The 12,494-nt window shown below is 51.4% G+C and overlaps 7 protein-coding genes across 7 annotated transcripts; 4 read left to right on the top strand and 3 right to left on the bottom strand.

The window, feature by feature from the left end:
- Positions 1–109: 109 nt before the first annotated feature.
- DSM5745_04696 (TauD/TfdA dioxygenase family protein) lies at positions 110–1,259 on the top strand (the record flags this gene model as incomplete). Its single annotated transcript, XM_026746712.1, has 4 exons — positions 110–376; positions 439–513; positions 561–628; positions 677–1,259. 4 exons carry the CDS (start codon positions 110–112, stop codon positions 1,257–1,259), a joined length of 993 nt encoding a protein of 330 aa, XP_026604192.1.
- A 56-nt stretch (positions 1,260–1,315) lies between these two features.
- Positions 1,316–1,846, bottom strand: DSM5745_04695 (peptide-methionine (R)-S-oxide reductase; the record flags this gene model as incomplete). The annotated part of the gene is made up of 2 exons (XM_026746711.1): positions 1,316–1,689; positions 1,789–1,846. The coding sequence occupies 2 exons, from the start codon at positions 1,844–1,846 to the stop codon at positions 1,316–1,318; spliced, it is 432 nt and encodes a 143-aa protein (XP_026604191.1).
- A 1,426-nt stretch (positions 1,847–3,272) lies between these two features.
- DSM5745_04694 (ORMDL family protein) lies at positions 3,273–3,970 on the top strand (the record flags this gene model as incomplete). Its single annotated transcript, XM_026746710.1, has 3 exons — positions 3,273–3,405; positions 3,503–3,861; positions 3,923–3,970. 3 exons carry the CDS (start codon positions 3,273–3,275, stop codon positions 3,968–3,970), a joined length of 540 nt encoding a protein of 179 aa, XP_026604190.1.
- A 910-nt stretch (positions 3,971–4,880) lies between these two features.
- On the top strand, positions 4,881–6,611 carry DSM5745_04693 (uncharacterized protein; the record flags this gene model as incomplete). The annotated part of the gene is made up of 2 exons (XM_026746709.1): positions 4,881–4,986; positions 5,050–6,611. 2 exons carry the CDS (start codon positions 4,881–4,883, stop codon positions 6,609–6,611), a joined length of 1,668 nt encoding a protein of 555 aa, XP_026604189.1.
- A 497-nt stretch (positions 6,612–7,108) lies between these two features.
- DSM5745_04692 (calponin homology domain protein) lies at positions 7,109–8,998 on the bottom strand (the record flags this gene model as incomplete). Its single annotated transcript, XM_026746708.1, has 2 exons — positions 7,109–8,768; positions 8,832–8,998. The coding sequence occupies 2 exons, from the start codon at positions 8,996–8,998 to the stop codon at positions 7,109–7,111; spliced, it is 1,827 nt and encodes a 608-aa protein (XP_026604188.1).
- A 698-nt stretch (positions 8,999–9,696) lies between these two features.
- On the top strand, positions 9,697–10,137 carry DSM5745_04691 (uncharacterized protein; the record flags this gene model as incomplete). The annotated part of the gene is made up of 2 exons (XM_026746707.1): positions 9,697–9,717; positions 9,766–10,137. The coding sequence occupies 2 exons, from the start codon at positions 9,697–9,699 to the stop codon at positions 10,135–10,137; spliced, it is 393 nt and encodes a 130-aa protein (XP_026604187.1).
- A 501-nt stretch (positions 10,138–10,638) lies between these two features.
- On the bottom strand, positions 10,639–12,243 carry wetA (developmental regulatory protein WetA; the record flags this gene model as incomplete). Its single annotated transcript, XM_026746706.1, has 1 exon — positions 10,639–12,243. The coding sequence occupies one exon, from the start codon at positions 12,241–12,243 to the stop codon at positions 10,639–10,641; it is 1,605 nt and encodes a 534-aa protein (XP_026604186.1).
- Positions 12,244–12,494: the final 251 nt, after the last annotated feature.

The following is a 12,494-nucleotide window of genomic DNA, read 5'->3' as shown; positions in this document are numbered from 1 at the left end:
CTTCTTACTCCAAGTCTTGACTAACGGCTATATATTCAAAGGCGCTGTTATTTCGTGGGGTCTGACTGAGAAACCTTGTTCAATTACAAGCGGCAACCACGTCGTTCTCATGGCTACAGAGCCTCTATACCCTGCTTACCTCCCTGTACGGCCAGAGGGCTTCACACCAACCCTAGACATTCCACTCTTCGAAACAGAAGAGCCGGGCCTACGAGCCGATCCAGAATTACCAGAGATTCGATCGTCAAAAACTGCCTTGAAAAATGTTACGCCGCGCGTTGGAACCGAAATTCGCGGCCTTCAGCTGAGCCAGCTGACTCCGGCAGGTTTGGATCAACTAGCACTCCTGGCAGCTCAGCGGGGTGTCCTTGTACTTGTGAGTCAATTTCGCAGTAGGGTGCGTCTGTGGTTACTTATTACCGAGCCCGCCATACAAAGCGAGACCAGGATTTTGCCGACATAGGGCCGGAGAGGCAGTTGACAATTGCGAGAAACTTTGGTCCCCTTCACAAAGTAAGAGATACCAAACGAATCTCGAGCAGGACTTAATATGTTCCAAGCATCCGACGATGGGCTACCCCAAAGGCACCGGGCCGGAGTTTCAGGTAGTCTACGCGGACGAGAAAGTGTACGTCGACCCAAATCACCGCTGAGCTCAGGGCCTAACGACGAGCAGAGGAAACCTCCGTGATCTTCTGGGCTCACAGACGAACTACGACCTGTGGCACATCGACCAAACCTTCACCCCGAATACACCCGGTGCGACCCTCTTCTGGGTCCTCGAGATCCCCGCATCAGGCGGAGGTGATACGGCCTTTACGTCGTTGACGGCAGCCTATCAAGCCCTCTCGCCTCCATTCCGCGAAGGCCTCCATAGCCTGAAGCTCCTACATACTAGTGCAAGCGTTGGAGAAGTTGCTAGGGTAGGTCAAGAGCGAGCTCTCAAGGAGGCCGTCAAGACAGAGCACCCGCTGGTCATATCGCATCCGGTGACGAAGGAGCCAGTGTTGTTTGTAAACCCGACCATCGCTCGTCAAGTTGTGGGGTATAAGCCGAGTGAGTCAAATCTATTGTTGGGCTTCCTGCACGATCATATCCGGTCATTAGACTTCTCTTGTCGAGTATCTTGGGAGAAAGGGACGGTTGTCGTCTGGGACCAGAGAACAGTCGCTCACTCGGCAGTTCCGGACTTCAAAGATGGAGAGCGCCGCCATATGGTCCGTATTATTCCGTACGGAAGCCAGCCCCAACCTCTGTAAGATGTGTATTTCATCATATACAATCCAAATCTATTCAGTTGAAACTCCAACAGTCATCACGCCTTAGCCTTAGCTCCCTCCCCATCGTCCTCCGTAAACTTCAAACTGACACTGTTCACGCAATGCCTTTCATCAGTTGGCGTCGGGTAGCCTTCTCCCTTGAAGACATGCCCCAAGTGCCCCCCGCAGTTCGTACAAGTGATCTCTGTTCTCTCCATTCCGAAGGAGCTATCCACATGCCTCTGAACCGCGCCGGGAATCGAATCAAAGTACGCGGGCCATCCGCACCCGGATTTGAATTTGTGGGCCGCTTTGTATAGTGGTGCGTTGCAGCCCGCGCATGTGTAGACGCCTTCCGAGGGGTGATGGGAGTCGTATTCGCCTGTGCCGGGCCGTTCGGTGCCCTTTTGGCGGAGGATGCGAAATTGTTCTATTCGGTCGTCAGCCTTTTCATTTTTGCTTCGACGAAGAGGCTCGAGTAAAAGCAAAGGATCGGGTTCGTTGAGTGGGTAGGATGGAGACTGCTTACCTGGGCTCAGCACAGCGCGCCACTCGTCCTCGCTTCTGTTGTCTGGGGGCGGAGCCATCTCGCTGTTCTGCTTCTGGGATTCGGTTCGGGCACCTGAGCTGAAGAAGGTACCTAGGAAAGGAATATACGGAGCGGATCTGAGCACGACTTTTGAAGCCGAAGTTGGGGGAGGGAGGCGTTGGAGACGGATGGCGGGGAAGCGAGTGAAACCGAGGGGTGATAAGATGCGGAGAGGGGTCTTGATGAGGCGCATTAATGCTGTTGTTCGGATTTGATTTGGGTCTTCTTTTTCTCGACTAAAACTCGGTGATTTGCTGGTAGGAAGAGTAGAAGGATTGAGATCTGTAGCCACCGAAATGATAAAGTAAGTCAATAAGTTAAAGAAGCCAGTAGATTTGTAAATTTGGCGGAAGTGTCCCCATTTACGTCATCACAAGGAATACTCCGTAGTCATTAAGCACATAACTAATCAGCAACGCTCGAGATTGTGGCAAAAGATGTGGTAGTTAGTAAATAGGTTTATAGAATGTATGGGGTATGTCATGTTGACAGAGCTCTATAGATTCGCAGCGAACGCCCCTGAGTGGTTGATAAACGAGCTTGTTAGCTGAGGACCCTGGCCGTTAGAGATATATCAGCGCAATATCCCCGTCATTAGGGGGTAAGATTGAATTATTTATTTATCGACGATATGGTATGCGTGGATGTGATTTTGAATTGCTAGAGTAGTTGAAACATGCCCAGCACTTGTGATTGATAAATGGGTGAAACTCGCATTCCGAGGATCTAGATTCCGAGAGCTGCAGTAGACCTGTCTGACTCTGCACTGTGCAGAGATCAATTTGAGATAGGAGATATTTTTGGACATTCTAGAAAACAAGCATCGATCGAGTATCAAGGCCTAGAACGCGCGACAGCCCTGAGCCTGGACATGTCCATACAGGCATTGCATTTGCCTTCGAATTCCGTTCTGATGGCTATTATTAGACACCTCTCATCTCCCTCCTATTCAAGGCCCAGAAGCCTGGCTTGACTTTTTTTTCTCTGAGAGTTCAGGACATTCGCTTCCGAAGAATTGAGTCAAACTTGACCACAACAGTCATAATAGACTTTCTAAACCGCATTTCGGAGTATTGGAAGTTGAAAGGCTGTATTTCTACTGCTGCAGGTCTGAATACTCACCCATCCCGTGACCTGCCGATCGGTCGGAATATCTCCAGTTCTTCCGTGCCGCCATTGTTACTTGCTATTACTGGTATCATTAGCTATTATCATCCCTCTCCAGCTCCGTCACTCTCGGTCCTTTTTGAAATTTCTTTTTTCTCTCTCCAGCTTACTTTCTCGCCTTTCTTTCCGGAACCTTTTACAGCCGCTTCTTTCACCGATTGAACACCGCCAAAGTGTCGTCCCTACTCATGCCCCGTGCCATCTCCTTCCCACCGGAGGTTGACACAAGTCCGCACCGGCTAGCACCAGACCATAACATGTCCCAGAGCAAGGCTGGCAGGCGGAGGAGGTCGAGTAGTATCATCTACCAGGAACCCGCCGAGTCCATTGAGCATACTAGCGACCAGGCTGCCCTCCCGAACTTGAATGCGAACTGGGTTAATGCTAAAGGTGAGTGATTTGCGTGGGCTGTTGTTGCAGCGCTACTGGGCCCTTCTCTGGAAGCTCTACAAGCAAAGCAACCATTAACGGCTTTGTATCGCTATAGGTGCCTGGACCATCCACTTTGTTCTGATTGCGGCCTTGAAGATCTTCTACGACATCCTCCCCGGCATTTCGCAGGAAACATCATGGACTCTCACCAACATCAGTTATATGTTTGGATCCTTTCTCATGTTCCACTGGGTGCGGGGCATCCCATTTGAATTCAACGCTGGCGCCTATGACAACCTCAACATGTGGGAGCAAATTGACAACGGGGACCAATATACCCCGGCGAAGAAGTTCCTGCTCTGTGTGCCAATTTGCCTTTTCCTTCTCAGCACGCATTACACTCACTACGACCTGACGTACTTTGTCATCAACTTCCTAGCCACCTTGGGAGTGGTCCTTCCCAAGCTACCCTTCGTACGTGTTCCCTCTCTCCATTTGACACGGATGGCATTGGCTTGGCTAACCCAGAGTACAGTCCCACCGATTACGGATAGGCCTTTTTTCCGATATACCTGAAGAGTAACGGAGAGGCTCTCTTTATTTCCTATTGATCGTTTCCTCCTACGCATTTCCTTGCTACCACTTCGCCGCGTGTCCTTCTCGTGTTTTGTTCCCTCCTTTAAGTCTACTACTCTCTACTTTTGTCCTACTTTAATACCTACTCCCTGTTCAGGAGCCATACTGCTGGCAGATTGGGGCGGAGTCTATCTTTCACCTGCTTTGTTTCTGGGCGAAAGCAACAGTCTGGGTCCGAGATCAGGCATCAGACTCGCTGCGACACGAACACAAAGCCAACCACGCGACCAGAAATGACGCAAAAGATTGGGGATAGAAAGGTGTTTGGCGAGGGACTTAGAAAGGACAGATATTTTATTACAGATATCCCACGATGCTTTTTCAGGACCACTTTCTTGCTGCTTTACTACAACTGTATTATACTTGGGTGTGTGCGCTGTTTGTATTACGAGGCTGGTCTGGTCATCAATCACTGCGCAGTCTTACTGCAGCTTACTTTTCCATCACACATCCCTGAAACATGATTGACTGATAATTGGGCGGATGATCTTCATTTGTCTCAAAGCTGTTGTCTTGCAAGGGATGTTCCCCGAGTCATGAACAGAAACGGTAAACTAAGTAATAGGCAATAATGACAGCCATTCCATGATAACAGAATAAAAAAGCAAAAAGATACTTATACAATCAAGTCAACGCACTTGGCGCTGCTGGGAATCGAACCCAGGTCAATTCGGCCACAACGAATTATGATCACCACTACACTACAGCACCTTGATGTATCAACGTGCTGGCTGAACTTCTAGCTCTATAAGGTTGCTTTCATTGTTGACAATTCAATGGACTTCACCTCCGCACTGGACTAGCTCATCCTCAACTTCCACCGACCACGACTCAATCAATCCTCTTCGCCAATCGCGATGGCTATTTCAAACGAAGAGGCTCCCCCGCCTCGCCTACATCCCGCGAAGCCTCTTCCCTTCGAGTTGGTTCAACATGTGGGCATCTTTTTCGAGGAGAGTCTACGTACGTACCCTCCCACGCGTCTTCGCGTCGCGGTAGACTTAATTTGACTAATATGTACATTAGATCTTGAAGCACTCAGACTGCTCATCAACACCCTGAGCACAGATTCCAACACAGATATTCCAGTATTCACTCCATCACCGCAACATCTCGCACTCGCTGCCACCTTTCTCGTCCATCCCTCCACCACCGCGCGACTAAAGACAGATGAAGAGCAGGAAACGCCGCATGTATCTCTCCGCATGCTGCACCTGGTAAACAATCTTGTCGGGCCTGTAAACGCCAGGTTCGATTTGGCGTTTAAATTCAAGCACTTTGAGGCCTCGCGTCATGGGGGACGGCGTTATATCGACGGTACTTCCAGAAAATTGACGAACAGCGAGAGGAAAATAAACCTGGATGAGGATATCCCTATTGAACTTGCACAGTCGGCCTCGGTCTGGTCGCGTGCTGAGGACTTCTGGCACGCCGTAGGATGGGCTTTCAACTGCGCTGTCCTGCATCCGGCCCGGTGGAAGTACTGGCGGATCTGGCTGGAGTTTATGTGCCAGGTACTAGAAGATGATTGGGTCCAGCGCCAGCGCATAATGGAACAGGACCCCTCGCATGACGACCAAATCTTGAAAGACAGCATCATAGTTAACTATATCGTCAATTCTCATGCCGGCTTCGGCCGCGACCGTCGCATCCTGCGCGCCATATTCGCCGACGGCGGAGCGTCTGCGGTCAATGAATTTCGCGAGGTCTTTCGTAAGGAGCTGAAGCTGTCACGGAAGAAGGAAAACAAAGATAAAGACTCAAGGAAGAGGGGTGCTGCGGTCAACGTGGATGCAGATGAATACGGGGATTTCTACGTCTCAACCGATCGTGAAGACGAGGGCAGCTCCCCCGGCCGCGGGTCGAAGCGTCCATGCAGAGGAGCAGCCGCCAGGACTAAAAATGACGCTGCCATACCGACCCCAAACCCGATTCCTGACTCTACAATACCAGACCCAACACCCTCTTCCTCCCTCCTCGGTGACATGGCCTCACTCGCCCTGCGCCAGCGCCTCTGCCATCTACTCTCTATCGTCTCTAATTCCTTCCCAAAGATGTTCATGCGCCTCCTAGACCTCTACCAGCTCTTCGTGGAAAATATCCGACACCTCCCCCTCCCAATCTATCAGGCCTTCGTCTCTCCGCTTGCCTTAACCCACTCCATCCCCGCAGACTGCTCGACGCTCTGCGAATTGCTTCTGTTCGGCCTCCGCGATTCATCCGCAGCTGACTCAGACGAGCAATACCTCACCCAGAGCAAATTAGAGACTTGTTTTCTCCCGTATGCCGCCGCATCGTCGTCCCTCTCCGACAACGTCAAGATGTCCATAACCCTTGAAGCCCTTCTTGTTCTGCTTGCCGATGGAAACATGATCCAAGTCACGGAGGAGACAAAGCAATTGACGAAGAAGGGGATCATAAGGCGCGCGGAGAAGGCTCAGCATGAGACGAGGAAGAACCAGGTCGCTCGGATGTCAGAGGACCTAGAGTGGGCTTGGCTCGGTGAAAGTGCAGAGCGACTGACCTTTTTGGTCGAGGAGGTGATCCCGGCTAGTGCCAGGGTGACTTCTACTGCCATCGGGTCTTGATTATTCTCCTTTTTTTCTTCCGTTCATTCGATGTACTTAAATAACTCTTGCATTGCATTGCGGTGCGCTGGCTTGTTTCGGTAGGACGGTTTACCATGTCTTGTTTCATGCAGTCTCTTCGTCCATAGATACCCCTCTTGATTTATATTGTTATTTAAATATGAATTTATAGCACCCGTTGAATTTACCAAAAGCCCCCGTACTACGTAGTTTCGTGCTGACGATGGTGTATGGGGCTAGTGAAGTAACCTTCTACGTGGAGTGTGCCGAGGTTAGGGCTAAGGGGAAATGAGTATAGTATTGAGAGGCGCGATCGGGAAGGACTTGGTGCCCTTGTAGCATGCAGGAGTGGTAGTATGTGCACTTGAAGAAGACATCTTATTGAACACAATGCAAAAAGGGGAATGGGTTGGTAAGAACATAAAAGACGAGTATCCAGTCGCAAGCAAGCCAACAGCCCAAGCCAAAAGCCCAAGCCAAAGCAAAACAAAACACAATCATGTAGGCGGCCGAGGGCCAATAATTTGCCGCCTTGCACCTCCAATACCCAAACCAGGGCCACCCCGGTTCTGGTTATCACCGCCCATAAAGCCGTACTGGTGTACATCCCAAGCACCGCCAGGCCCCGCATTCAGTGATGGGTCCTTGACGCCTCTCGCCGCAGCTTCCTGCGTCTGCTTCTGGCTCTCTTCCCACTCTCTTTGACGCTCGCGCTCGCGCTCCATTTCGCGTTCTAGGAGGGATTTGGAAGCCCACCCGCCGGCGCGGGTCTTTTGTTGAGACGCAAGACGGCGGCTGTTCTCGGCGTCCACTTCGGACGTCGTGGTGTAATCTTGGAAGCGATGGGTAGCGGGCTTGGGAGCCACAGGTGCCGGGTTCGACGATAAGAAGCGGTCGACTCGGCTCTCTGATGCCTGGGGTTTTGGTGGCTGGGCAGCACTAGCAGGGTCGGGGAGAGGCCGTCGAGGGGGCATGGGCGGGGGAGTTTGCATCTCAGCAACAGATTCTGGAGCCTGGTGTCGTTCCCACTCGCCGCGGAGGAGACGCCGTTCTTGCTCAAGAGATGAGAGATCGTAGCTTGGTTTAGGTGGTACAGGGCGCTTGGTTTCGGTTGGCTTGTTATCATTCTCCTTGAATACTTGTCGTTCGCGTTCGTATTCGCGCTCCCTTTCCTTTGCAAGCTCTAATTGCTGCTCCAGTTCTTTGACGCGCTGGCTTTCCTGCGATTCAATGGGTGTAGGCTGTGTAGGCGCGGCTTGAGTTGCTCGATATTGGCTGAGAAACTGGCCGGTCAGGCGGATGTCATTCGTATCTTTACGCCGTTGTCTCTCGTTCTCAAATCTTTCCTCTGCCTCCTTTTCCTCGCGCAGACGTTGTTGTTCTTCTTGCTCCCACCGACGCTGTTCCTCATCCCACAGTCTCCGCTCCTCCTCAACATCTCGCCGCTCTTTCTCCCTCAAGCGAGACGTCTCTTCGGCCCATCGGTGCTCTTCCTCCTCCCGGGCACGTGCTTCTTCTGCTTCGCGCTGTTGTCGACGAATCCGCTCAGCCTCTTCTTGTTCGAGCCTCAGTCTTTCTTCCTCTTCACGTCTGCGGTTCTCTTTTTCCGCGACACTAGGCACATGAGGGGCAGCAGTAGTGATTTGTCGACGGGCACCAAACGCGACACCTTGGTTTGCTTGGCTAGCACCTCCCATGTATCCATACTGGTGTATGTTCCAAGCTGGCTGCGTAACCTGATGATCCGATTTCTTACTCCAACTGCTAACCGTCTGAGGAGACTTTGCGGGACTTGAGCGGCCAGAGGCGTTAGAGTTGGCGTCACCGAATCGGTTTCTCGTAGGCGTGTGGGGACCCTGGCTGGAGCCGGTCAAAGACGGACTCAAGGTGCCGGCTTTGCTCTGTACTCCAATTGCGCGTGGAAATTTACCAGGTTGGATTGCATTTGCCCGACGGCTGAATGCTGAGATACATTGAAGGACTTGCGCAGGGTCCTTGGCCTCGTAGAGGTCGACGGTAAGGAAGACATCGTGGGGAGGAAGGCTTAGAGGAGGAAGTTGACAAGCGCGGAGGAAATGCGATATGTTTTCCATCTGAACGAATGGCATCGAGGATTGCTTGTACTTGACACCGGGCGAAACCGCAAGGTTAAGAAGCCTATATCGGGGCACTGTCAGCAACCGGGATTGGGGGATTCAGCCACGACCGTGTTTATCTTACTTGCAGAGCGCGACACCATCTTTGAGTGCTTCAAGAAGGTCCCCAGGTGCTAGCCTCTCGCGCAACACTTCTTCAATCCAGGAGCGGACTTCGGCCGCGGCTTGCGGGGTATAGCGGGACAGGCGCAAGTTGCGCAAGTCCTTATCTAAAGATGAGACAGAGGCCATCCTTGAAAACAAGTTTTACCTGTCTTCAGCAGACCCTAAAACACATAAACAAATAAGTCCAAAGGCGCCAGAGGGCTATATCTGGGCCTGAAGGGAGGGGGATCGTCGCAACTTTTGTGTTGACAAAGGGGGAGCGAATGACGTAAAAAGGGGCTCGAAGACAGACGGACAGGAGCACACGAACGAATTCGTGGGAAGAAAGCAGAAAGAATATCTCAGTGATAGAATGAAGTCGGATTAGCAAGAAAAATATAGGAAGAGAAGACGTGAGGGTCCAGGGCGGGAAATGGAATGCCTTTGGGCCGTTATTTACCGTACGGGTAAGCCAACCAGTCAGCCGATGACGCAGCCAACGCAGTACTGCGGCGCAGCTCAGGATTTCCCCGAATATCTTCATCTCCACCAGTCAATCCGATTCGCCTGCCTGATTGCAATTCCCTCGCTTATAATTGGCAATCTCCCCTCTACAGACAGATGAGTCCGATCAATAGTCTGTGGTTCAAGTGGAAAAGCCTCCGGTTACCCTGGCGAAGATCCTTCCTCGTCGGTACGTTCGAGATTCGTCCATGGCCCTCAGCAAGACTAACATCGTTCTTTGCCAGGGCACGATCTCGCGGGGAACACATACTGGGAATTCAGGGACCAATTGAATGCGGGCCGCTTCCGACGGATCCTCAAGCCTCCGTCCAAAACCCACTATGGCGACGTTGAAGTTAGCCGTGAGCTGTCTCCTGTCTAACCCTTTGCTTGGCCAGGTCTGACCCTAGTCACTTCCAGCTCAATGGCACCAATGGCTTCGCTACGTTCGACCCGAACCCCCATCCATCCAAGAACAGCAAGAAGATATCCTGAGGCGGCAAAGAATCCTGTTACTGGCAGATATGCAGAAAAAGAAATGGGAGGCTGAACAATCCCGTTTGGATGCGCCGGCAACACAACAACCAGGACCTGCAACGCAAACAAGCGACCCGACATTGAGTGCCGCCTCTGATGCACCGGGATCAGGACCTAAGGCCCAGGCGAATGACCTGGCTCAGGGCAAAGCATCAGCCAAAGAGGATCCCTTCTTTCGGCCCAAGGATGCACCAGGTGAGAAGTGGCAGCCTGAATCATGGACCCCTACGCCGTCTAAGAGGTGAGATTAAGGCGGTCAATGAGTTCAGTTCAGATACCCTGTATACCAAGCGGCCATGACGGAAACCCTGTGTACAAATATATATAATTACGCATGCAAAAGCATTGTTTAGACGTGAGTACTGCACGATAGTTATCGGTAGTCATGGGAGTATGAGATTAGAAGGGGCAGTGATACCTAGTTTTCTACTGAATGGATGACTTTACAAGTTCTTCAATTTGTGTTGATAGATAATGACTCGGAATTGCAGAGTTTGAAGTGTAAAATTGCATTGATAAGTGTAAATGGGTATTATCCTAAACCGGTATGCCCGCAGATCTGATCTAAAGCTTTCTCCGAAAGACCCGAAACACCCCAATTTTAATATAAAAACAGACTTTCTAGGCGCCAAAACGACCGATGCTGAAGCGAAAGGAAGAATAAAGACCAGGAAAGATGAAAATGCAACAGAGACACCCGAAACATATTAAAATGCATATGCAGATTATGCAGTGGACGGCTTTGATTAGCAGAAAACGGCTTCTAGGGCTTCGACATCGCCACCGGCCTTCCGCACCGCCTGCAGCGCAGCCTCGCTGAGCTTGCGCCGGCGATCGCGGGCCTCTTGCTCCCGTCTCGCTTTTGTCTTTGAGCTGCCGCTTGGGGCGACACCGGTAAGGATCTTCTGGCTGTCGTTGGCCGTGAAGTTGACAAACGACACTGTGACTGATTTGTCAGCCTTTGGGCTTGTGGATAGATTGGTGGGAGCCTTGACAGGCTTGGGGATGTTCGTTGATTGACCAGATAAGTTCCGGCCGTGATGACGACGAGGAGTATTCTTCAGTACCATACCGTCTCTGCGTTGAGTTGGCGAGGTTCCCGTTTTGGGGGAAATGGATGGCGATCGCGATGGATTAGGAATGTTCGGAGTGGTGAAGGAAGTTGAGTCAACGTATGTCTGTGGTGCGTGTGTTTCGAAATTGTAAGAATGGCTGTCCTGGGTATTGGCGGTCGTCGGTATAGCGGAAGAAGGAAAAGATGAAGAGAAATCAAACTGTGTAGGGTCTAACTGAATCATAAGACCCCCTTGCAGGAGGTCGCCGTGGTTAGCAGATGCTTGGATTGGCCGCTGCGGGGCCGGAGATGCAATTATATGTTGATACGAAGCGTGGCGCTGTGTGACCTCAGACGGCATAGGCGACCACCATGTTTGAGGATCATTTAGCTCAGGCGTGTAATGGAATGCTGATGTCCCGAGAGAATCGGAGTGCCAAGAAGACATTGACTGGGGATCGGAGGAATGTGGTGAAGAAAACATTCCACCTGCCGAAGGAGGGCTTGGAGTTAATGTAGATGTGTTTGACTGGTTTAGATACCTCTGGTGCTGACTGGCTAGAGCATTGACGGATGGTGACGGCATGGGAATTGCTGGAGATTGGGTCATATAGCCAGAGTCGAATTGCTGAGGCAGCTCCGTTGATCCTTGAAAGTTCTCTGCCGAGTTGTTCATCTGTGCGGCCGTGTGCTTGGAGATGCTCTCCCTTTGAACAAGGATGTCGGATGGAGGTGGCGACAATGGTAAGCCCTCATCAGAGCTACGGATAGTGAAATTTTGTAGTCGTTGAGCCCAGGCCTCAGGATAAGCCATCCTGTAGCTGCCTTTCTGGAGTTGAGAAGAGCGCATCAAGCCAGGGGAGAAGCTCTGTTTGCGTAGTAAACCGCGGTGGTCATTGGATTCTCGGTGACGACGGATGGTCTTTGGGGTGAATAAACCTCCCTTGACTTTGGAACCAGGAGTTGCTGGAGGGGTTGAAGGCGATGAGCGGGGTACGGAAGCCTGGGAATGTCCGGCTGAAGCGGCATCAAGGTCAAGATTCAAGCCCAATACAGCCGAAGGTTGCGTGCTATCTTGAAGAGAGAAGTTGTCTTGGTCGGTAGAGCAGCCCGTATTTTGTGAAAGTGACCAGAGATCTTTGCTCCAGTCCTGCGTTGACTGACGGGTGAGCTGTGCGGTGGAGATAATGGGAGATTGGTCGCCACAGTCGGTTGCGAACGAGTCGAGTGGGAATATTTGGTCGAATTCGCTGGAAAATTGAACATCTTTGCTGGCGTCCGTACTCGATGTGTCCATGTTGACGTACTGGTTAAACAGATCATTGAATGAATGATCGAATGGTTGAGCGAACATCTTGCCAGGCGGGAGATCACCTTTCCGTTTGCGGCGACGAAGAGGCTGCCAAAGACTCGACCCAGTAAGCTGTAAGCCGTATCAGATATGATTGGCGATAAGACTGCGGATATAAAGCCTGGTCCGAAACCAAAGTCTTGGATGGCGAGCCAGATCCGCAGGTACGGTAGGTTATGCAGGTGGAATGCAGCGCG

Source organism: Aspergillus mulundensis (genome assembly GCF_003369625.1).
Source record: "Aspergillus mulundensis strain DSM 5745 chromosome Unknown scaffold_4, whole genome shotgun sequence".
In the NCBI taxonomy this organism is placed as follows: domain Eukaryota; kingdom Fungi; phylum Ascomycota; class Eurotiomycetes; order Eurotiales; family Aspergillaceae; genus Aspergillus; species Aspergillus mulundensis.
This window is presented reverse-complemented; position numbering and strand designations above follow the sequence as displayed.